At 42.2% G+C, this 23,891-nt stretch overlaps 2 protein-coding genes across 2 annotated transcripts in view; both read left to right on the top strand.

The window, feature by feature from the left end:
- Positions 1-938: 938 nt before the first annotated feature.
- ncs1b (neuronal calcium sensor 1b) lies at positions 939-17,277 on the top strand. The gene is made up of 10 exons (XM_008306036.1): positions 939-1,015; positions 1,621-1,742; positions 2,800-2,933; positions 6,415-6,439; positions 11,502-11,640; positions 13,763-13,841; positions 14,237-14,325; positions 14,405-14,482; positions 15,040-15,147; positions 15,637-17,277. Exons 3-9 carry the CDS (start codon positions 2,870-2,872, stop codon positions 15,136-15,138), a joined length of 573 nt encoding a protein of 190 aa, XP_008304258.1. The 5' UTR covers positions 939-1,015; positions 1,621-1,742; positions 2,800-2,869; the 3' UTR covers positions 15,139-15,147; positions 15,637-17,277.
- A 966-nt stretch (positions 17,278-18,243) lies between these two features.
- The window catches only part of hmcn2 (hemicentin 2), a 52,729-nt gene continuing 47,081 nt past the window's right edge, over positions 18,244-23,891 (top strand). Inside the window, exons 1-4 of the mRNA XM_008306028.1 lie at positions 18,244-18,717; positions 20,396-20,466; positions 22,074-22,232; positions 22,716-22,838. Coding sequence (XP_008304250.1) covers positions 18,459-18,717; positions 20,396-20,466; positions 22,074-22,232; positions 22,716-22,838 — 612 coding nt within the window. The 5' untranslated portion in view covers positions 18,244-18,458. The remainder of the gene's footprint in view (positions 18,718-20,395; positions 20,467-22,073; positions 22,233-22,715; positions 22,839-23,891) is intronic.

Raw genomic sequence — 23,891 nt, 5'->3', positions numbered from 1 at the left:
TTGAAAGTAAATGTAAATATATCAAAGGCTGAAAACTGGTAAATATTTTTTTAGCCCTAACTGTACAGATTTTTCCTGTTTTGTAAAATTATAATCAATATGTAGTAAAATAAAAGAAAGCAAAACCCGTACACAGTTTCCACACAAAAAAAAAACAAAACATGTATATATATATTTTACAAATAGGAATTATTTTTGTCACAATATGTGGCCATAAAGTTACACTGTTTTTTTTTTTTTTGTTTTTTTTTAAAACTACATTTACCATTAATTTCCCTTTTTTGTCGGATGCTTTGCATGGTCTCACCCTAACATCAAAACTAGTCTGGTAATTTTTGTAAACATTAGGTCAGGGTCTCATCCCTACAATTAAGGTACCTCAGCTGATCTCCATCAGAAACAATAAGCTGCTTCAAGCCTTTACATCTATTTTAGTCGGGTGGATATAGTATCGTTTGTTGTTTTAATCCTCGATGTGTGAACTCGTCAGGTAGCACACACCATAAATAACACAGCAGAGCCTTAGCCTCGATGTTTAAAGTAGTTTGGTTAATTTATAACTTCAATCACATTTTCTACTTGAAAGCTCTTTGGCGCAGCAGTTTTTTCTTTTTCTTTTTTTTTATACGTGCTGTATAAATAACTGACTTGACTTACTGAAGTGCCAGTTCTGCTCATCTCATATCTCTCCCCCCCAAAATATATGAATGTAAGAGTAAAAGTTAACTCTTCCGTGTCTGAACTTGGAGACGACACGTGTGGAGGCTGAGAGAGAGCACACAAAGGGTCAGTGTGCGACCAGCGGTGCCGCGACGTCAGCGTCTCAGAGGGAGAGCCGGTCGGAGCCAGCGGCGGCAGCGACGTCACTCCCTGACGGTCGGCGGCATCGCACAGACCGCCATCCGAGCAGCAGCGAGTCGCTCTCCGGAACTCGGCGGAGCAACAACGTCGGACGGCGGCTGTCCTCTTACAAAGTGGCCAAGCGGACGGCGACTTCCCCGCTTTGGTAGCTCAGGTAAAAAAAAAAACTAAACATATGAAAGCTTTTATTCATTTGAAGGTGTTTTGTTTGATTATTCAGATTATTTTTGGTGAAGTCGCTCCGCGGAGCAGCGTGGGTACCAAACAATGACTAGCAAAGCTCCGCTGTAGCCGTAAACTGTGTGTTGCTATGGCACTGCCGGGCAACATCCCACCTGCTGCTGCTGCTGCCGACGTTTCTCACTCCTGTCAACCAAAACATGTGTCAGTTCACCGACAGAAAGTGCTTTTTAATTAAACTAAGCTTTGTTAACATTGTGAGTATTTGTGTTTTAGTTGTGTCGTTTCGTCCGAGCCACCTGTTTGACTCTAATCGATCCGTTTCTGATATCGACTGGTGCTAACAAAAAGCAGCACACTTTAGCCTCCGCACTTCAATTACCAACACTTTGTGCTCTGCCACATTCAGCAGCTTTTGGCACACAGCGGAAAGGTCGTTCGTTTTGAGTGTTTTTTTGGGGTTTTTTTTCCCAGTCAAGTGCCCATGTGTCTGTATCTCCAGGTGACAGTCCATTTCCACTGAAACGCATGCTTGTCCCTGCCCTCTGTAAACCCTGTCTGTCTTGTTTATTTCCACAGCCTCTAAACAACATCCAGGAACCACAAGGCTTGAGCAGACACAAGATGGTGATCACCAGCGTGGCATCCCTCAGAAGGACATCACCGGCCGTGGATGTCTGCTGCAGATGTTCGCAGTGAAGGTGCCCAGTGCATACAGTGTTTTTTTTTTTTCCTCCTTTGTGAGTCAGACAGCTGCTGTGGTTAGGCATCGATGCATGCCAACGCTGTGCCCGTGATACAAAGAAATTCCATTATTCCTATCTCTTGGCTGCTGTGACAGAGAGGAGGAAATCACCGTGCCATGCTGTCGTGAGCCCAGGAAGGAGGGAGACTTATGAGTCAGAATGGAGGAGAAAAGAAAACTGTCATCCTTCAAAATCCGCCTATAAACTTAGTAGACAGCTCACACGCTTATTTTAAGAGCAGCACCGAGATCTCTTTTATGCTGCTCGGTTGGCATCTAAAAGTGTAGAACTATGAACATGCCTGGCATCTTTTTTGCTTCCCATAAATCATTACTGAGGCCGTTTTTTTTTTTTTTTTTTTAAAAAACCTTTTACTTAAACTGTGACGTCTGTATGAATTCCAAGGATTAGAGTTTGAGTGAGTGCAAAGTGCAGTGGGGTGCATCCAAGTCGAGCTCTGTTCATTGTATTTGAGTTTACACACCTCCTTATCTCAGCTGTCAAGAGGGAGGATTCTTTTGTACAGTAACTTACCCAGAGCAGTAGAGATAGTGGTGGGAAAGAAGGGGTGGGAGGAGTGAGAAGAACAGAGAATGACTGTGAGGGAGTGAGCGCGCTTAACCCAGCCGCTGAGTGACTCTTGTATCCAAGGACGAAGGTAGCAACGCATCCAAACGCCACTCTTCGCCCACGGACTGCTGCGAAGAAATGAGGCGGACACATAGGCACTCAGCAGCGCTCATATAGACTCATCAACCTGCTGGCCCTTCTTCACAGGGCCCCTGGGGTTTTTACTCATCTGTCTGGAGTGCCAGGGCTGATGACTGAGCAGATCATGACCACAGCTAAAGTGACACACACAGAACGATAGACTCATTTAGCTTGAATGGGAGTTTCTTTCTTTTTTTTTTTTTCCCGCCAAAGCAAACCAAAACAAAAGCATTGTTTTGTCTCATTTCACCGGTGTGCTCGCGCCTAAACAGGCCCACGTTTTGTTGTATGTTTCTGGCAGACGAGCAGACTGGAGAGGACGTAGTAACAGGTGCTGCGTGCCGAGGTGGATTTGGAGAGAGCTGAAGATCATGGGTAAATCAAACAGCAAGCTCAAGCCAGAGGTGGTGGAGGAGTTGACGAGGAAAACTTATTGTGAGTACCCTCAGGTCTTTCTTTTCTTTTGCATATGTTTACAAAGAAAATCCTGCACAAACTCTTAGAGAATCTAGCATAAAAGAATATGCAGTATGTGATAAGAATACCTAAGTGATTTTTTTTATTGCTGCAGTTTTCTAATCATATTTTCCACCTACTGTGCACCAGCTGAGGCTTTACAGTAAATAGCCCTGCCTGCTGGGGTGTCTTCTACAACTTTCTCATTGTTGACAGAACAGAGCCACATCTAAATGTCAGCAGAGGATAAGCTTCCCGATTTGATTTAAATTTACATATAAATGTTTTGTGCCAAATCTTGATTGGTTAAGTTCAAGCAAAAAGTTGTAATCAGCGTCTTTTAATCATGCTGATGAGATTTATGAATATGGAGAAGCCGAGATTGTGTTAGCTATCGAGATGGGGGGTTTTAGAGATGAGAATTCTGTTCATGGAACCTTTTGTATTGGTAATTATTCTGTTTTTAATGTGTTTGGTAACAGTCTCTGATTGAGTCTAAATAAATTCATGCTATGCTTTTACCTGCAACTATTGTAAATTGCATTCCGGCATAGAGATTGACAGGAGACCCCAGGCAAAAACTGGAGTGACTGTGCAACATCGTAGCTAGATCTATTATCCTTGCTCCTCTTAACCTATCAGGACGCTTCAGATTGACAGCGTTTGCTTTTTCCACCTCTCCAGCAGTAACCTACTTATTGATATCTCCTGCTGAACATAAAAAAAAAGATTTTTCCCCATGGTTTTCAATCAAATTTGAGCACAGATCACAGATTATAATTACCGCCAGAAACGTCTTCTCAGAAGACACTATATTAATCATTTGTGTGTTATTTCTGGAGCGCGGCGTTATTATTGTTATTATTATTTGAGCAGCACAGTGTGCAGGTGTGGGTGGAAGCTGACATCCATTGGCTGCTTAATGACAGTGTTATTTGTGTGGTGGGTCTCTCCACAGCAGAACCAAGGAAGGCTGTTGTAGCAGGAAATTGCTGTGGAGGAAGATTAGGCTTCATGCTGGGCTGGACTGCTTGCTGCTGTCCTTTACTCTCTCTCTCTCTCTCTCTCTCCCTCTCTCTTTTTCTTTCTTTCTTCCTCTCGCTCTCTTTCTCATTTTCTCTTACCCTTTCACCCTGTCTCTTTCGCTTTACCCCCTAATTGCCCTCTTTGAGCATGGAATGGAATAGTATAATTAAGATCTTATCTGGTTAGCATCGCTGAGAGGGGGCACCAAGCTTTTTCTCCCAGTGTGATCATTCCCTCTTGTTCTGTTGTTGCTTGACTGGAGACTCTATCATTTCTGCTTTCCTCCATCCTGTTGCCTCTTTTTCTTTCTCTCCCATGAGCAGCTTTGTCTGCCTTTGTCTGCCATTTTATTTGCCAATTCAATGCTTTCCTTTGGTTCTTGACAGATTGGGGACTTTTCTATGTGCCTATGTGTCTTTTTGTTCTAGAGGTAAAAGAAGCAGGACATTTATTTCCCAGCAAATATTACCTTGCATGTGTGAAAAGGCAAAAATAAGTCTTATTTATTTCAGATAAATATGTGTAGATGCCTTTATTCTGATTTGTTGTTTAAAAGTTCTTCATAGGCAAATTATTCTGATCTTATATTTTCAAATAGAAAAGCATTCAAAAATCACAGACCTCCACTGAGGCTTTATCTAATAATTTTAAAGAAAGTGATCCAGATCGCCACCAAAATTTAATGAGTTCTTCCTTTGGCCATGCTCCTTCCCTCCACCAAGTTTTATAAAATTTGGCCGCACGCGTAATCTTGCTGACAGACAAACAAATAGGCAAACAGACAGACAAACAAATGGCACTGAAATGTTCCACTTTCAGGCCAAAGATAACATTAAGCTGTGCAAAGGCTCTGACTAGCCAGTGATTTTTCCTGCTCTTAGTGAAAATTGTGGAAAATGGCCTCACCTATACTTTAAAAGAACTTAATTCTACCCAGAGAGGCTTTTTCTGAATGACTGTTCTGGCTTCACATGGGAAGACCAGCAGTCCTCTTATTATGTGTGCAGGATGTAGGCCAGGCCCATGTTCTGTAATAGCATGATGATTTTGTAAGTAGTCAAAGAGACGACGACACTCACAGTGACAGAGTCGCGAGCCGGATGTGTTCTAGCAGACCCTGCAGGGCCAACCGGCTGCGTGGGCCCTGCACTCTGCTGCAATTGGCTGATTGCATTATTGCCCATTGCCTCTGACTGAGTTATGTAATTTCTTTCTTTTATTCAATCGCAGCCATACTAAATTGCACCAATTTTTGACTGCATGGACTTTTGAGGCCAATTTAATGGTAGCTTGGCTTGGCTGACAGTCGTGTGATTGACCCTGACATTTATTGCCCAGGAAATGGTCACATGATGGGTTTCTTGGTGAAACGCTGAGCGGGATGAATTGAGATGGAGGTATCTGCAGGCAGCGGCGGCCTGACCTGGCCTCCTTATCAATAGCCTCTGTGTGATTCTCCTCTAGCGCTGTGAGAGCACCATTATTGAATACCTTATTGTGTAAATTTCATGGTTAAGTGTTAGCAAAATATCTTCTTTTTGGCCCTTGGCAGAAATAGATTTTCTGTTACCTGAGCAATCTCTTGAAATGTGAGGGTGCTAGATAATGGTAAATTTAAAAATATCTTCGTATCTGGCCATTCGCTTGCTCACTCACTGTTTGCCTTGCTCCCTCGGTTGTATACCCTTGTTGTTACCATGACTATGAGTTGCTCAAGGTTAAACATTACAGTTCATGAAATTAGTGATTAACTAACTAGCTGTTTGGGGGGTTTATAAGCCTCTTGCTTTGCCGCAGGCCCCAACAGAGGTGGTAGTAGACGACATCTATTCTCAGACTTTAGCAGCAGACACACGAATTCAGAAAGTCTTTCTCAAAGGACTACCTGGTTAAACTAATGCTATTGATTTCCAGTCCTTGTTTTCATTAGTAACCCCGGGGGCCAAAGAGACCGAAAATTGCTTTGGTTACTTGAGCGAAAGTAAAGAGACAAGGGAAAGCCATTTGGGATTGGTTGATTAGATACTGGCAGATAATGGTGCTTGTGTGGGCATGATAACACATCCTGCCGCTTAAACTCTTCTCTTGAAAATGTGCGGCTGACCTTCATTCCCTTAGCATTGTGTGTCTTTTTGCAGCTCCCTGGGGCTTACTCCCACTTGTCTACTACTATACCAGTCAGAAAGAAATATTATTCCTCTCTTTTGATAACATCCAAGAATCAGTGAATTCTACTCTCAACGGAACATAGCTATTTTCCAATAATTGCATGTTGACACTGTTGAATATTTCTTCCGAGGATGTGTGTTCGAAGGGATTGGGCCAAGATGATTAACTACCAGGCTCCTCTGTTGTATCTCACAGTAAGCCACTTTTTTTCTAGGGCAACCAAAGTTTTCCTCTAAGCTAATGTCACTCTTTATTTCTCTTGCAGTTACAGAGAAAGAGGTGCAGCAGTGGTAAGTGTGTGCATTCATTTTTAATGAGAATTTTCCTTTCCTGATGTGAGGCTAGTAATATATTAGCAATTGTGTCTTCACTGAGAAAGCTCACAGGAATCAGGGGGTCTTACCTTGACCCACTTGCAGAACCCACTTTGATATATTTTGCCCAGGATTTAGTTTGTTAAGTCCACGGATGGTGAATTTACTGTTGGTTTGATAGTTGATTTGAAGCCATCTCCCTCACACTTCCCTGAAGACAGATGAGTTCTGAAAATAGAATGACTTTGAAGCCTTACTGAGACTGAATGACTTTGAAGGCTGATAATACTGATACAAACACTTCCATGATGCATTCCTCCACAACATTTTTGCTCGATTTGCAAAAGGGATGTCTGATAACAGGAGAATGGCGGGGGGCACAAGGTTGTTTCACTTTCAGGCACTCCTGACTACATGGCCAGAGAGCCTCTGCAAGGTTGCCGATTAGTAATTCTTCCTGTCAGATTCTGTATCTATTAGTCGGTGTTACCTGCATCGGCTCCATCTTACAAAGGTCTAGCCTCTGTCTGATCGCAGTCTGTATTCATAATGTTGAAGCATTTACTTACAAGTATCAAAATGAAAGATATCCATGAAATGAAGACACTTTAGTGCAGGGTAAGTGACAAAACTGTGGTGAGAGTGATCGTTACTGTTCAGCTTTGAGTGTCTGCATGTTTTTCTGAGGGGACAATTTGACAGCCGCTGGCACATGGATGTGAAACAATGCATCTTCATTACAGAGATGATTCAGGCATGAGTGTAGTCATCGCTTTTGTTTGCTGCATGCTGCTGTTGGGCTATTGTTTCTTTGGAAATCAAAAACAAAGAGGAGTGTATATCAAAAGAGGGAGCACTGTAATAAAGTGATCACTCTTCCATGTTCACACTTCAGTTCTCCTGCTTTGGTTTTGCATTTCACAACCTAATTCCGCATGCATGAAAAGAGCTCTGCCTTGAGAGCTAGTCGCTCTTGTAATGGGGTTTAAAGGGGGGAAGGAGCCAGGCCACATTCACAGCCACACAGCAGTAAAGGCTGCAGCATTAGATATCGCTGGGCATTGGCAGGTCCAGAGCCTTCGAGCTGGTCTGTCCCTGGGGCTGCCTGAGTGCACTGGGGCGGAATACCTCCCCCCCGCCCCCATCTCCCTTAAACCTCCACCACGCCGGCTGTGCAGCCAGTTAGCTCACCATCACCCTCTCACTGTCTTTCACAGGAAAGTTTGCATGAGTCCTCACTTGAAGATCAGCAGCAATCAACACGGCTGAGTGTGAGGGATGAGAGGGAATTTTACCAGGGGAAATGCCAGATGGCGTGTAATTAGAGCACAGGCACAGACACAGAAGAATTAGCAGGGTTAGATAAATGCCTGTGTTGTGCATTAAATTTGTTCCCCTTTCTAATTCTCCTCTAAGGGAACATCATTAGTATGCCCGAGGCCTACCTGAAATCAATAACAAAATGCCATAGCTCAGTGATGTTCCTGCCAGCTAGGCAGGAGCAAAAGAAACATCCTGCACAGCTCTTTGGCAAGCCACCGTGGTAGATGCCAAGGAGAAGTAACCAGTGCCAGTAATAAATACTTTATCTTCATGCCGGCTCCCCAGTGTGCTCTGATGCACAATGTCACGTTTGCTATGTCCCCACAAGTACAGTACGTAGTCGTATGATTACGCTGCTTCAAGTACAGGCTGACTGTGTGTGTGTCTTAGCACCAGTGTCACCAAGTAAGATCTCTTGTGCACGATGTGTTCCTGGCAAATGAAAGTGACTCTGATCATGAGACTGATGAATAGCTGACACTGCAAACATGTTCACACAGTGGGGGGGCGTTTACTGTACCCACTGTACCAGTGTTTGAGCGTGTACTGCTTATCTAGCTACATTATTTGTAATATGGAAACTGTAGTACTCAGCCTTATATATGCATAACTCAAAGACTCGCACAGCAAAGTGATGTTACTGTGGAGTGGCTGTCAGACTGATACACAATGTATTACATTTGGTATAAAAAATTAATTATTTAAATGCACACTCATTAAAATTTAAGCAGTGTTGAACTATAATAAACATCAGATGAAATACAGTAGTGTATAATGTAAAAACCCACAGTTTTTACAGTGGGCATGAAATTATTTTTAATAGCTCAAGTAGCCGGTCACCAGCAGCTAGTTAAAGGTAAACTGGTAAAGTTTTAGAAGGAAGATTTCAAGAGGAAGAGTACAGACATACAGGCTCTGGTTCTGTTGCATTGATATGAACAAATTTTTTTTAGGCATAAAAAGTTCTCACTGCTTTGTCATTTCTAATCCACTAAGTCCTTAAGGTGCTCTTAAGAACGTAAATGAAAACCTTCTGCAGGCAGTGTTGGGCAGGCAACAAAGGAGCACTGGAGTGATTTAGCATTGTACTCACATGAAGGTGAGGGACTCATCAGAGGCAGAGAAAAAAATCTCAAAAGTGGTCAAAATGAAAGCAGCAGTGGCCGGCATATCCTTTTTATCCTATCTTTTATCCTCCTGCATGTCCCATGATGCAACTAAAGATTCCCTTTCATTAGATTGCCCTTGCCGCCTAAATGCTTTGTTCTTTTAAATGCCGTACTCGATCTGAACAATTAACAGATTTCAAATCGAAATTGCATTTTGAAACAATGCAATTAGCAAATCGTAAAGACTGCAATTTAGAATATACGCGGCGAGGCTATTAGGTGATGAGACTAATGCTGTAATTCAGTTTAATTTAATTTGAACACACTGAAACTTTTAGTTGAGTTGTTTATGCTGCTCATTGATCTGTGTATACTACGTGGTTCGAGGATGCACGCTGGGATCTGACTGACACAAGCCGAGCGTCATCATTTAATAGCCACGCCTTGTACATTTTGCGGCCCCAGGGTTCCAAATGTTGTGCCAATAGTTTTACAAATTTATGCTGACCTCCTTGTGTGACACTTTTGATGCTCCATCACATTTTAAACTGATATCATACAGTGAATATTGAACAAACGCCTGACTTTAGAAAAAGACGTTGCAAATTTAATCATGATTTCTGCCAGAAATATCCCAATTAGGTTATTTCCCTGAATCACTCAACCCTTTGCCAAACCTCCTGCCCATAACACAGACTTTAAGACTGAAGGCCAAGTCATGAAAACCCCAGTTACATCATCGGGGGTTATTTCAGACTTCGGAAAGTTCCTTCAAAGCCTCAGAAAACATGTTTGCACAGGCTGAGCAGTGCACCTCATGATGATTAAACGGAACTTCATGTCTAAAGTTGGTGGAGCGCCCTAGTGAAAGCCTTTATTTTGTCAGTTTCTGCCTCTGAGTCCTCGTCAGGGTGTCTGGATCACATTGTTTATGGTGTCTGTGGTGTTCATTCATCTTTATGAATGAATTAATTTATTTATTGTCCTCTCACTCCAATGAAGGATACAGGAAAGCTTTTTGCCACCATTATTTATACAAACCACTTAAAAAGACATTTCTGTTCTGTAATTTCCGCTGTGCGATTTCTTGTTGCAAACAGATGGTCTGGTGTCAGTATATCTGTAATAAGCACATATGTCCATATTGAACTGCCAATTTACTCTGGTTGTGAGTGATAAACTAAAATGTGCAGATATTTGACCTACTCAAATTACTGAAAAGAGGCTGTTAGATAAAAATATTTATTGTTGATGTAAATTGGATTATTTTTTTTATTTCATCACAGTTTTTTGTTTACCATGCCTGTAATACGGGGCTTTACTGCCAAAACAAAGTCAACTTGGGATTTGCATGCAAGCATACCACTGCACACTATATTCTGTTCTGTTTTGCAATAAACATTTTTATATGTGAACTAAATGCTCTCTGCCCCATACAGAAAACATAATGTATGCTATGGCGTCATCCAGTCTTTCATATTGGTTGCAGGATTTAAAATTCCGTAGTCATCCATTTAAAAAAATGACTAAAGAGTTCAGGTGAAATGGGTCGGCTTTGGATTATGATACGCATTGTGTTCTGTACTTTGAATACCAATTAGGCCATACTCTGCATTATAGGAAGCTGGGCTTTTATTTTCCTGCATATCTCCAGATAATTCAAATGTGAGAATTACATGGTTCTGCTCTTTTCTCGCGTCTCTCCTTCCTGAACTATATCCCAGCTGCTCCTCAAAGCGTCTCCCCCATCTCTGTGACTATATGGAGCCCTGCTTCATTATCTCCAAGGCAGATTAAAAGTAAAGAATTTAAGAGGAGTGAGGAGCCCGAGCGTGAGTGGAAAAAGATCTTTCCTGGTCGTCACTCTTCATCCGAACGTACTCTCCCTGGCCTTAATTATAGCCCAGTCTTATTATGAACCTCCTTAACTGAATCAGAGACGAACAGGCAGTGCTCCCTAGTGTGAACTTGCGTCATTTTTGGTGTTGATCAAGAGGGAATGCTATTTACAGTGCCTTTTTTTCACTAGATGTGTTTTTTTTTTTAAACTTTCTATTTCCTCCTATTATTCATGTAACATTTATTTTTGTAAAGACCAACACTCTCTTCCTTGCTCCCTGACCTGTTACAGTCTAGTTGGGTTGTGTGGCTGCTGTATTCCCTTATGAAGACGTACAAGGAAACTGCCTACCTTTGAGTGACTGCGCTTGAAATTGCTCATGAAATGCTTCTATATTTAGGCTAATAGAGATGTTAAGTCGCTCTCTAGATATGTCATTTCCAGGAGCAAGAGGAAGCTCTCAGACTTATCTATCAGCTACGCATATTATCAAAGAGAAGCAGAGAGTAATTTGATTAGAGTTAACCACCCTGGGCTTGCTATTGGATTAAGGCGATCATCTTATCTGTGAATGAGACAAATAGCTTTGCACTTCACCTTTTTGATCTAGCGCACTCTTTCAAACTGAATCAGTAATGCCTACTGTAGAAACGAGGAGGCGACTTCAGTCTATCATCAATGTTGTTCAGTTGTGGTTATGAATTTTATACTTGTTTTTTTTTTATTTTTTTTTTAATAAGATCTCTAACCAGACTTTATTTTTCAGGTACAAAGGCTTCATCAAGGATTGTCCAAGTGGGCAGCTGGATGCCGTGGGCTTCCAGAAGATATATAAGCAGTTTTTTCCTTTTGGAGATCCCACGAAGTTTGCGTCCTTCGTCTTCAATGTATTTGACGAAAATAAGGTTTGTAATTAAAAGTTTTATGGACGTATTACAAAGGAGACTAATTGTAAAATACCTTTTGTTTCTTCCAAATGGCAAAAGTAATTTGAGGCTGATTGTTTGTCTGGCAGTGTTGCCAGATAAAGTTCTGTTAAAAAGGGACAGGGCCTGAGGGAAAGGCGAATCTAAAGGTCTTTATTCAGAACAAGTCAGTTTAGGAGAGCAGCAGCTCCCTCTTTCTGTTGAGTCTTGGGGTTGAACAAAAGCATCAGCGCAGTATCATATGGAGATCCCATTCATTTTAGTTATTATTCCAGGTCTGTTCTTTTTTTTTTCTGCTCTCAGGCTTGTATACATACGGTTATTTATTCAGACCCCTTTTGAATCAAGGATGTTTGTTTTGGACATTGAAATGTAATAAAATCCGAGGCCAAAATGTAATCAAAACATACTACCATAAGGACATGTTATACGCAGTTGGAAATTCATGCTCTGTGTCTTGTTCTATGTAGTTTTGAGTACAAACAGAATCTTGGTGTATTTTTGCACACATTGGCGAGCATCGATAAGCCTTTTAAATAATTCTCTACTAGAACATGGTCAGTCAGTATCACAGATGATTCTGTCTGCAAAAAAAAACCCTCTACTTGGCAAAGGGCTGAAGATGAGTCATAGCGTCGATAGTAACCTATAATCGCAACCCTTAGTTTTGTGCCATAAATCAGTTTCAGAAGTCTGTGCCAATTTTGTTTTCACAAGGCGTATGTACTGTTTGTTTTTCTTTAAGAGTGGAACTCGCGTCTCTGTTGTGTGGGTACATCCTCGAAGCATTTGAGCATATGATGACGAAGCAGGTTTTGTCAAGGCTGACCTGTTATAAGCTACATTTGTCTGAAGTAATCCACTTTGTTGCATCTGTACATGATTATTCAAATTGTGTTTAGGGATGCAAACTGTAAATGAACAGCTCCTGGGATCTTGGTAAGCCCCTGGAGGTTTATTGACTTCAGTTAAGAGGCTTTGTGTCAGGAAGATCAGACAACCCCCCTCATCTGATGTTTATCTCTGACCTTCATTAGCGTTGGGCACCCCATAGTTAGAGAACGCATTGATCTTAACAGTTTTTATGACTTATGTAATCAGCAATGCATGACTCAACGTTTTCTGGCTAGTCAGATGTCTGGTAGAGATCAGGTTATCTGACCCTAAGGGCCGTGAAGAGTGCTTGGCTTTTTTTTTCTTCTGAAGAACAAGCTGTGACTGATCTCATAGCAGGGTTACAGGTAGGCAGCTGTTGTAGCAGGATGTGGGAAAACCTTTTTGTAATTCAGCACAATCCTTTACTATCTGGCGAGAATATGAATTGACCCGAGCCTGATGGCTCCACTACCTGGAAATTGATTTATTTGCATTGCTTGAGTTCCACAAGGTTTTCGTTTTTTTTCGCTTAGAATGTGAGTGGAATTTCTGTGCTGCGGTTTGTTTTGAATTAGTGTTATGCAGCGGCTTGAGACAGGAGGTCATAACTTAATGCGCTGGTCTGATTTAGTGGCATTTGAGCCACTTTGAGCTTTCATTTTATATTCTATCATCATCCATGACAGCAGACTTCTCTTTCTGCTATACAAAAGTGTGCCCACGCAGATGTACACTTGAGGCTACAGTTTTGAGAGCGTTATTGGAAATGTTGAGCTTCTCTGGTAAGATTCACCGCACTGGATTCTAACAAAGCTGAAAGGAAGTGTCAGAGGGGAATGTTTTCTACCTTTTGGGACAGAATTATCTGTCATGCCCATTCATGATGTGGAATGATTGCAAAACATGAAACATTGTTGCCCCCAGTATAGAGTAGTTGTATGTTTGTGTGCTGTAACTTTTAGACTATGAGCTAGTAGCATCCATCTTACTAATGACCAGAGGTGACATATTTCTGCCTCAGGAGAGAGCCAGGTGCAGGGCAAAAATAGCAGCTGACTTGGAGCAAACGTCTGGCCCCGTTTTCAGCAGAATACAGCAAGGACATCACGAAAGAACAGGAAGGAGTTCATCAAAGTACAGCTACAGCAAATGTGAAGTGAGATGCTCGTCTCGTCTCTCGGCCGTTTCCTTTCACTGTCTTTCTCTCACTTTTGTCCCCTTATAGGACGGACGCATCGAGTTCTCGGAGTTCATCCAGGCCCTGTCAGTGACCTCTCGGGGGACTCTGGATGAGAAGCTGAGATGTAAGTAGACGCACTCCCCCCTTTTGTTTTTTTTTTGTTTTTTTTTGCATTTAAATGACAGGATTCAGGGTTGACTTGCATATGAAAGAACACCGGTGGGCCCTGAGAGAACAACAAATAAAAGATCATTACCCAGATACAGCAGGCGTCTGCTAGCTGGGGGTCATGACCAAACCTTTTCATTCGAATAGAAGAACATGCAGCTTAAACTTTAGCCATAACCTTAACTTTCAACCCTGTAACAATGTGTGATCAATATTTATATCAAGAATTACCATTTTGAAATCTCAGAAGCTTTCTGATCTCAATATGGAGCTCACGCACCAGAACAAAATTGTGAACGCTCTCTTCTTTGCAGTGAAGCAGATATATTTTAACACTTTGTCTCTGTGCAGGGGCTTTTAAATTATATGACCTTGACAACGATGGCTACATAACCCGTGATGAGATGCTGAACATCGTCGATGCCATATATCAGATGGTGGTAAGTTTTGCCAAACAGCAGCTACATAATCCTCATTTGTTTGAGATATGAGTAACTGAGAAATAATTTGTTATCTTAGGGGAACACTGTGGAGTTACCAGAGGAAGAAAACACACCAGAAAAGCGAGTGGACCGCATTTTTGCAATGATGGACAAGGTTAGTGTTAAATAATGTTAGTTTCTGAAGTTTAACATCAAACTATAGCTGAAGTTAATACAAGTGCTGTGCTAATTATTAGTTTCCCATTTGGACCAGTGAATCTGCCTTTGTTGCCACCCTGGGGACTTTGACATGGGCACTGTTAAGTTTAGAGCTGTTAGCTATAGCCAGCCCAGCGTCACTAACGCTGCCTGCAGTCTATAAACATCATATATAGTCTTCTACACCACTGGCCCTCAGTGCTAATGCCAGTGCCTCTATCAGCTCCAAGAATCTACTCAGCTTTAGTGAAAGATGAGACGCAGCCTGCATGGGTGTGTTTGTCAGCTCACCACTGCCAAGATCAGCCCATAGGAGTAGCTGTGCACCACAGCAGCACTTAGTGATTTGTATTAGCAGAGAGTGGCCACCGTCCAAGTGCACTGAACCACAGATCAGCCCAACAGCATAGAACAGGAGTAACATTATTTAGCCTGAGAGCCTCTTTTGCCCCCTGCTGGTAACTCTGTGTTAAAGCATTACAAGGCGTCACTTTAATTTGTTTCATGTTGCAGAACGCCGATGGGAAGCTGACTCTGCAGGAGTTTCAGGAAGGTTCAAAGGCAGACCCCTCTATTGTTCAGGCATTGTCACTCTATGATGGACTTGTGTAGAAATGTAAGGTGAGTGAGGTATTAATGAGCTACTACCTGCATACTTTTCTGCTCGGCTGACTTTCAATCCCAGGTCATGTTTCAGCTCCACGATAATACAGTGTAATGCTTATTTCAGCAGAGCAAAGAATAATGGGAGAAAATTCAGTCCGTGGGCTGAAACCAAAGTGAAGAAGCCACTTTCTGCTCTCAGTTTGTTCTTATGAATAATTCAAATGGCCCACTTGTTTACTGGCAATCAAATAGTCTTGCAGTGCTGAATGAAGAGTGAGACAGCCCTCTCCTCTCACTGCCTAATGTAATGCACTGGCCGCTGCCAATTGTTGTTGACATCCTGCTCAGCGTTTTGTCAACTGTGAAGCGAGCCTGTGAAAACATATTTTTATTAATGCGGCAGCTCTGTTTAGTGATTATCCGGCATGCTTTGAACACAACAAGGTATCATGACACGACTTACTGTGATCTATTCAAACAGTAATCCCTCTTAAAACTTCTCAGATGGATCCAGCTCAGCATCCTCCTGCCCGTTACACACCAGTACAGCACCATCACACCTGTAATGGGAGGACGCCACATTTAACTTGATCACCCAGAAGTGGACTGCAAACTTTTGTCGCACGGCCATACTGTGTCAAGTAGCTGTTCGTCTACATTTCCAATAAGGATCGTGACCACATATATCCTCTGATGCGACGGAGAATTCAAAACATGTCAGCAAAACCCTCATTTATCTGTGCTTCTACAGCTATGTGGCACCACGTACACCCTTGAGTGTTGTAGACTCTGTACGAACATTTCTGCGAGCGCAGTGTTGTGGTTTCCCCATGGACAGTCCAGGGAGCTGAATTCCCGTGGAGATGCTGGTGTGCGTCTCGTTCACGTGCTGCAAAGCACTGGATGCACGTGAAGTGCTCAGAGGAACTGTTCTGCTGCTTCATCACCAAAATGGAGAGACTCTAAACCCTGGAGGATCTGGAGAAATGTGTGACTTGGTGATAACGTGAACACTAACTTAAAGTTACAAAGCAGTATACTGTATATTATATGATGTAAATATAATGGTAATTTATTTTCTGCTTTGCTGCGTTTATGGGATTTTTCCTCATAAATATGGAATGAAGTTTTATTTTTTATCAAAGGTGTTGAAATGTATTGCACTGTATTTTTCATTATTATTGTTGGATTGTTATTTTTCTCACATCCCGAGGTTTCCTTTTACTTGAGAGAACAGGGTTTTTATTTGAAGAGGAACGTTTTAGTAGCACGGGGTTTTCTATGGATGATTTTACTATGTTTGCAGTCTGTGCATCCCATTGTGTTCTCATTTCCCCGTTAGCACGAGCGTCTAGTGTCCACGCGGTTACACAGCTACATCCTGAATGACACTGTCGAGCAACACCGCAAACTGTCACAGCTTACATCTGAATTGAGGTTTAGTATTTCTTTTGAGAGCATCGCACTCCACCTTCAGCGCCACAAAGCCCTGGTCATTGAGAGGCACAAACAAAACATCAATTCTGGTTGTAAAGCTTTTGCGAGCTCTGTGGTTGCAATTGTCTACTCTGTATTTGTCCTTTGTGAGGCCAGAGCATGTGATGATGCCTTTTTTTTTCATTCCTGAAATATTTTAGTTAGAGCATTAAGATGTTTTATCCGCTTCACTGATTTTATGCCTTATGCAAATGATAATTTACTAAATTATAAATGTCATTTACCTGTTGATTAACAGTATAAGAGCACAGAATAAAACGCATTTAAGTGGCTAACTTTTCTGTTACTGTATTCTCAGTCTGTAATGGATAGAAAACAGTGTTTCATTTTCTTTTCTTTTATATACACCAGTTTTTGGATCATTTTAAGGAGCTGCTTTTTTAGAATGACTGCTGCTCACGTGTCTGTTTGTAGAAGCCCTCCGTAATAATTACCCAAGATTGCACAGACGCTAATACCTTGTATTTAACATGGCATCTATTATCGGTCCAGTATTGCACTTTGCTTCACCACTAATAAGGAAAGGTGTCATGTCAAGCTTTAGCGCCTGTTATGCTTTGAATCTAACATGCCAACTTTCTCCGTGGTGTAAAGCCTGCACTGTATGGTTGTGTAATGAACAATGAACTGCAAAAAGAAAAAAAAAAACACCCAACTGTGATTTCTTGGCATTGATGGTGGGTTAATGAGGCTCAGTGCCTTTTGAAGTTTCAGGGCTCGCTGGGCCTGCTCAGACCTGCTTACTGTTCTCTTTTCATCAAGGACGGAGTCGTGTGATATCAAGAGGAGGAAGAGTCCAGGGCTTTGACCGGAGACTGTTCTGTCCTTGGTTCATTTTGTTTTCTATACAAGTTTCAAATGTAGCATGTGTGACCAAGTGCAGTAAAACGAGTGTATTTTGAGGTGAACAACCACTTTTCTTGTTTCAAAAAAATATTCTGGGTCTCTACTGCTTACTTTGGAAGAAGACACTGAATTATTTACATTCAAAAGATCAGGGCTGGCTTCCTCTGTGAGGTCTGATCTTCTTAGACAAGATATGTCATAGCTAGAGATCAAGTGCACCAGGATAATGTTTAATGATCAATAGTATTTCTATCCAGAGCAGCAAGAAAGCACAGTGACATTTCCTGGTGGCGCGTCAAGCTATTCCACCCATTCATATGCCAAGGGGATATTTCTCAGGGTGGGCTATGTATAAAATTAGATTGGTGTCAGCTGAATATAAACGATGGCTATTTATAAAAACGAGGCTGTTACTGAGACAATGTTCTCGGCGTGTCCAAAATACAGACTCCAGGCCCGGCTGGTAATGTGCGTAAAGCTGTTAGAAAAAAAAAACTGCGTCTCTTGGGGCCCCACAGCGAAAATCGAATAGAAGAGGGGGGAATGTTGGATAGGGTTAAAGCCTCGAAGTCACAGTGGGGTCGAGTTACACACACTCACACACGCACAAAAAAAAAAAAAAACAGGTTGGGTCTCGGGAACCTTTTAATACCCATCTCCGCCCCCGTTTGAAGCGTCAGAGCACCATCTCTCCAGGGGCTCTCCAGCGCAGAGCCAGTCCACACGCTCCTCCAAACTTTACGCACGGATGTTCTCCTGTGGAAGTATTTAACACTGGATTTTGATGTCTTTCAGCTGAGTCGTATTGTTCCAAATATCTTTTCTAGCTACTGGAAGTAGTCCCAGACTTTTCTTTTCTTCTTTCTTTCAGAGTGACTTTGAAATCCAAACTTTTTAAAAACTTTATCCTACTTTGAAATTTTTTTTATGTGATTCGCCTCATTCCAGCAGACAGATGCAGTAAATCTGAAAAAAAAAGAAAAATGGCCGGTGCCTTATTAAAGTGCCTAGTTTTGGCGCTCTCTGTCAGCGTGCACAGGCTCTTGGCAGACCCCCGGGTTGAGGAGAGTGATGAATCCGGTGACAGCGCCTCTACCCTGGCCTTTGTGTTCGATGTTACCGGCTCCATGTACGACGATCTGAAACAGGTGATAGAGGGCGCCTCACGGATCCTGGAGAAGACCCTCAGCCGGAGGAACAGACCCATCAAAAACTTTGTCCTGGTCCCCTTCCACGACCCAGGTAACCCCACACAAGTTTGCTCTTTAAATAACCAGCTCCAAAATAGTCACATTTTTTGTCAACTGAGTTCTTAATATGTTTGTGAATTAGCTTTTTATTGCAGCACTTAACAAAACCAACAAGGTTAGATTATCCAGGCTGCACTGTTGCCTGTAGCTTTTTTTTTTCTTCATTATTACAAACTCAACAGTAGTTTATATTCCCCCTGAAATTTTATATTTCCATGGCTGTCATGATTTTTCTGAAGGAAATCACAAAATCAGCACATCTCAGAACCTGTAGCATGTATGTGGCACTTCATAGCTGTTTCACATTAAACTAGAAACCAAGCAGGAATATGTGATCTTGTGTGATGATCAGTCTGTGGGACAGGTAAGGCTGCTCACCCCCTGTATCTGTCCCCTCTATACGGGAAAGCTGCAGCTTGAAAATAAGAGTGCTCTAATGGGGGGAGGGTGTTTGTGCACTGATGAGAAGCATATGCTGTCTGCTTGTGTGTAATTACCCCAATCACACACACACACACACACACTCCCAACCCCACTCCTCCATCCAAGCCTCCGGAAAACCCTCACAGCCCCCCAGTTTAGCCAGCAGGGGGATGGAGGGAGGTAGTGGTGGGAGGATGGTGGGCTTCTTCACCAACACCACACGTTTTGTCTGTGTTTAATGCGCCCTGCCCCTGGGGACCTTGTAAACTTCCAAGATTGCAAAAGAAAGCGGCGGTGGCTGACAAAGAGGCGTGACAGTGCTGTCAGTGTTTTACAGGCGCTCATGAGGAGGAGACGGGGACTTGAAAGCCTCCACTAGTTGGAGGGGGGGAAAAAAAGGAAAAAAATGATTGAGAATGAGTAAGAAATGTCATCAGCTTGACACATGTCTTCAAGTCTCTGTATCATTAGTCTCGCAAAGATACTTCAAAATGGGTTGTGACAGTTGGAATAACAAGCAGAGACACTGAAATCACGAGGCTCCACCCTAACCTGATGAGGGTCTTCTCTGTAATGACTATAATGAAAAAGCTCGTGTTTATGGATGGCAGTGTTCTATGGCAAAAACAACGCATTCTCCGCGTATTGGTTAATGTTTACTGTTCCATCGATTTGGCCTCAGGAGGCGTCCAAGTAGGCGTCAGGCCCTGACAGGCTCCTATCCGTCATGCCGGGGTCTGCTGCCATTAGAGACCCGGGGAAGTCACCCAGTTGGAAATGCTGACTGCAGCTCCAGCGAATGATTATTCTGTCATCATCCAAACTTTGTGTAAAACAAAACCTGAATGCTGTAATTTTGTCAGTGCACCATTGTAGCCTCTCTTGTATGATTGGTATTCATGCTTTGCACAAAGTCTGCAGGGCATCACTCTGGTCCTGATAAGTTGGGCTGTGACTTATTAGGGATTTTGATGCCGTCGATGCTTTTTTTTTTTCAGAGAGGCTGAGTAGCTGAGAGGGAAGAATTAAACCCTTTGTTCAGATGCAGTTGTTTTGTTGAATTTGAAGGGGGGGAAAAAAGCCCAGACGTAAGCTTTTATTTGCTTGAGATGAATACTGTGTTTCTAGGCATGCACTAGCAACCAGAGCAGAACTGGAACTTATTAAGCTGAGTTGATTTGATTTTCTTCACTGAAAAGCCTCTGTTGGTGACCTTTCATGATATACTTTTTTATTTACTCTCACAGATATTGGCCCCGTGTCCATCACCACGGATCCAAAGAAGTTCCAGCAGGACCTGCAAGAGCTGTTTGTCCAGGTGGGAAACAGAACACATGAAGTGATTATTCTTCAGAGTCTATCGCTCCGTATATATAGACTGCTGCTGCTGCTTGAAGCACCACTTTAAAAAAAAAAAACAACTAAGAACAGCAACTTCTGGGAACAATTAGGCGATAAGGCTAAATAGCAGCACAACTGGAGAAAGACTCTTAAGTCAGCTAACTGAATTAGTAATTTTTGCAAACATTTGCAAATATTAGCCACAAGAATCTCCTAGTCATGACAAACTAAGTAAGGCTGTAGAGGTTAAACTCCTGAAGGCACTGAATGGAGAAAGATTGTGTTATTTTCATATAAATGTAACTTCTTATTTTTATTTGTTTCTTTAAAAGTTATGTCGTGCTTATGTTTTAAAGCCCCCTCTGATGAAAATCTAAATCTAATCTAATCTCTTAATGTGTCCACATGGTGTTTTATTATTTTTTTTATATGCTAGAAGACAAGCAAAATAGACAATCAATGCCATGACTGACAATTTCCACCTTGCAACTGCAGTGTAGCAATGATGGTCTCAAAAACATGGATTCAGACAGCCAGAGTTTAATATAAAGCAAACCTGAGGAACCACACCTGTCAACTTGCAGAGTGTTGCTTTCTGTATCATCATCATCTTTTTGAGAACTGGAACCCGTTACAGACGTGATCAGCCCATTTAACGACCCATTATCTTGACCTCTTGCAGTTGTATAAACAAGTGCATGTAAAATATGTTGTGTTAAATGGAGCTCTGTAATGTGGTAAGGATAGAAACAGCGTGTGTTTTAACTCTAACCCTTTTCTAAACGTAACCAAACACTGACTGAAAAGCAGCAAGTGGAAGCAAGAGTCAAAATGAGAGCAAATCCAAATCCACATGCTATAATAACATTGAGAGGCAGAATTTGAACTCAAGCCTTCTGGGCTAAAATCTGCTGATTTATGCCTCCTCCATCTCCTTCAGCCTACAAATGTGGATTTTTTTTTCTTTGTAGGTGTAAAATTGTGGCAACACCACCGTTAAATAAAGTGATAATGAAGCAACATTAACTGGGGCGATAACAGCTTACAGAGCGCGCCAGATGGTTTAGAAGGTCCCTACTGGCTCGTATGTCAGGGAAATGATATGTGCTGTTAACGTTCGAGTTGGATGGAGCTGGTTTCTGGTTTGAACATATATGGCTGAATTTTTCCAACATTACAATTTGTCATTGTGTAGCGTAGAGCAGTTTTACAGTGTTTGAGCTGAGTTGTAGGTGAGCTGGTGCGTTTGAGCTGCAGTGGGAGATGGAGGGGTGGGTTGAGAAAGAGGCTGAGATTTCATAGAGCCACATAATGAAGAAAGCAACAGCGCAGAGTTACATCTGAGGCATTTTAAAGCAGGAAGACATTATTTTTATGGTGAAAACTTCTAAATCTGTAACTGTGATACACGGAAATTAATTTTTACCAGTTTATTTGACGACTGGAGAGACACTTTAAAATATGTGTCTGTAACATTAGACAAAACTTTTTTCTCTCCTAAATGGCAAAATGTTCAAAATGAAATGAGATATTTAGAGTTTTTCCCTCGAACACTCTCTGATCATGTGTGCTTCTCTCACACAGGGTGGCGGCGACTGCCCTGAAATGAGCATCGGCGCCATAAAGAAAGCCTTGGAGGTTTCACTGCCCGGATCCTTCATCTATGTCTTTACTGACGCCAGGGCCAAAGACTTCCGGCTGAAAAGAGATGTTCTGCAACTGGTGCAGCTCCGCCAATCGCAGGTAAACCCCTGGATCTCACATGCTAGGGCAAAACTGATACGTACTTCATTGGTCCAACGTTTGCTTCTTCCTAAGATATCAGTGTCAATCATCACAGATGTGATAGATCCAAATCTATTGTATTGATGCAAAAACATATCTGCAAGAATTTCAACAGTTTTTGTTGGATTTGAATGAAGTTATGAAATAAATGGTTAAATCTGAAGCCTTCAGATATGAGCCCCAGCCCACAGAGTTGTGAATATGTTTGCATTTATTGCATATTGTAACAAAAGGAATGCAATAGCATGCTGTGAAAGATCTACATCCCAATGAGGTTCCTGATGCTCAGCTGAGCAGGGGAACGCTACTCAATCTCAGCCCCTATACGAATCATGACAAAGGGAATTAGCACCACTTTGGAGCCAACTGAAAGGGAGTCAGTCAAAAGCAAACACTAAACAATAGTAATCCACTTACCTCTCCTGCCCCATTCGTTCCCAGGTGGTGTTTGTGCTGACCGGGGACTGTGGGGATCGCTCCCAGCCTGGTTACAGGGCCTACGAGGAGATCGCTGCCACCTCCTCCGGACAGATCTTTCACCTGGACAAGCAGCAGGTCAACGAGGTGAGAAACGTAGAATTCAGCTGCAAAATGGAAATGTTTTGTATTTCCTGTTGATGGAGAAGAGTAAAAGCAGAGAAACAACAAACCCTGTTTGACCCACTGATGTAATAATAGCCATTATATTTAGTGTAATCAAATGATTCCAAAACTGATATTAAACTTCCTGGTCATATGATATGGCCAAGTGATTCTTTAATATCGGAAGCAGCATGTAACAGAAGCCCTGTCTCAGAAGCCAAAGACAGCGGGGCTCACTTCCCAGGCAGACGTAAAAGAAGCCAGAGTTTCCTCTGGAAGAGACACTGGTATCCTGCATGTCAACACAGGAGATGGCTGGGCAGCGCTGAACTGGAGCCAACAGCTCTGTACACTGGTGGCCCACTGAACCCCTGAACTCTGATGTGTTTGTGTGTGTGTGTGGGTCTGTTTCCTGTCAAGTCATGCACGCATGTAGCTAAACATACAGCGTCTGTGTGTGGGGCAGCTCGGTTCATTCTCACTCCATAACCCTGCCAGCTGTTTAAGGAGTGTTTGAATGTCATTTTTGTGCTGCAGTATGAAGGGAATAGGAGACTAAATTCAGTCTAGCCCTCACACCTCAACCCCAGATGGCTTTGTGCTAAAGTTACCCAAAGTAGCTCCACATACTCGTTGTGTACGGTTACATGTCAACATGTGCACACATATGAGCATTTTTTTTCTTGGATTTACATTGAATTACTGTCAGTCACGGTTTTGGACGGGTATGATTATAGCATTTGGGTGGCATGCTTTTACCAAATTAATGCAAATCCTTTAATCCTCGAAAACCTCAGAAGTCATACGAATCTAGCCGAAATATTCTCCCTTAATAGTAGTTTAATAAAGTGCAGCCAAATGAAATATACAAAGTCTTTTTGTGGTCTCCAGAGAGAGCGGGGAGAGAAAACAGACTGCTTATTTTACTCTCTAATCCCAGGATATGATCTGTCATGGCTTCCCTCCTTCCAACACAGCTGCCCAGTGGAACTGGCTCCAGGTCCTCATACAACAGCTCATTGTCAGCCCTTCGAA

The sequence above is a fragment of the Stegastes partitus genome, unplaced genomic scaffold, assembly GCF_000690725.1.
Source record: "Stegastes partitus isolate 25-593 unplaced genomic scaffold, Stegastes_partitus-1.0.2 Scaffold44, whole genome shotgun sequence".
NCBI classification, from domain to species: Eukaryota; Metazoa; Chordata; class Actinopteri; family Pomacentridae; genus Stegastes; species Stegastes partitus.
The sequence above is the reverse complement of the archived record's forward strand: the minus strand, read 5'-3'. Positions and strand labels throughout refer to the sequence as shown.

Excerpts from the sequence above, each read along its gene's own strand:
- ncs1b (XM_008306036.1), top strand. The coding sequence starts at position 2,870 with ATGGGTAAATCAAACAGCAAGCTCAAGCCAGAGGTGGTGGAGGAGTTG. Across the intron at positions 2,934-6,414 it reads GTTGACGAGGAAAACTTATT|TTACAGAGAAAGAGGTGCAG; the intron begins GTGAGTACCCTC and ends TTTCTCTTGCAG. Across the intron at positions 13,842-14,236 it reads TCTGGATGAGAAGCTGAGAT|GGGCTTTTAAATTATATGAC; the intron begins GTAAGTAGACGC and ends GTCTCTGTGCAG.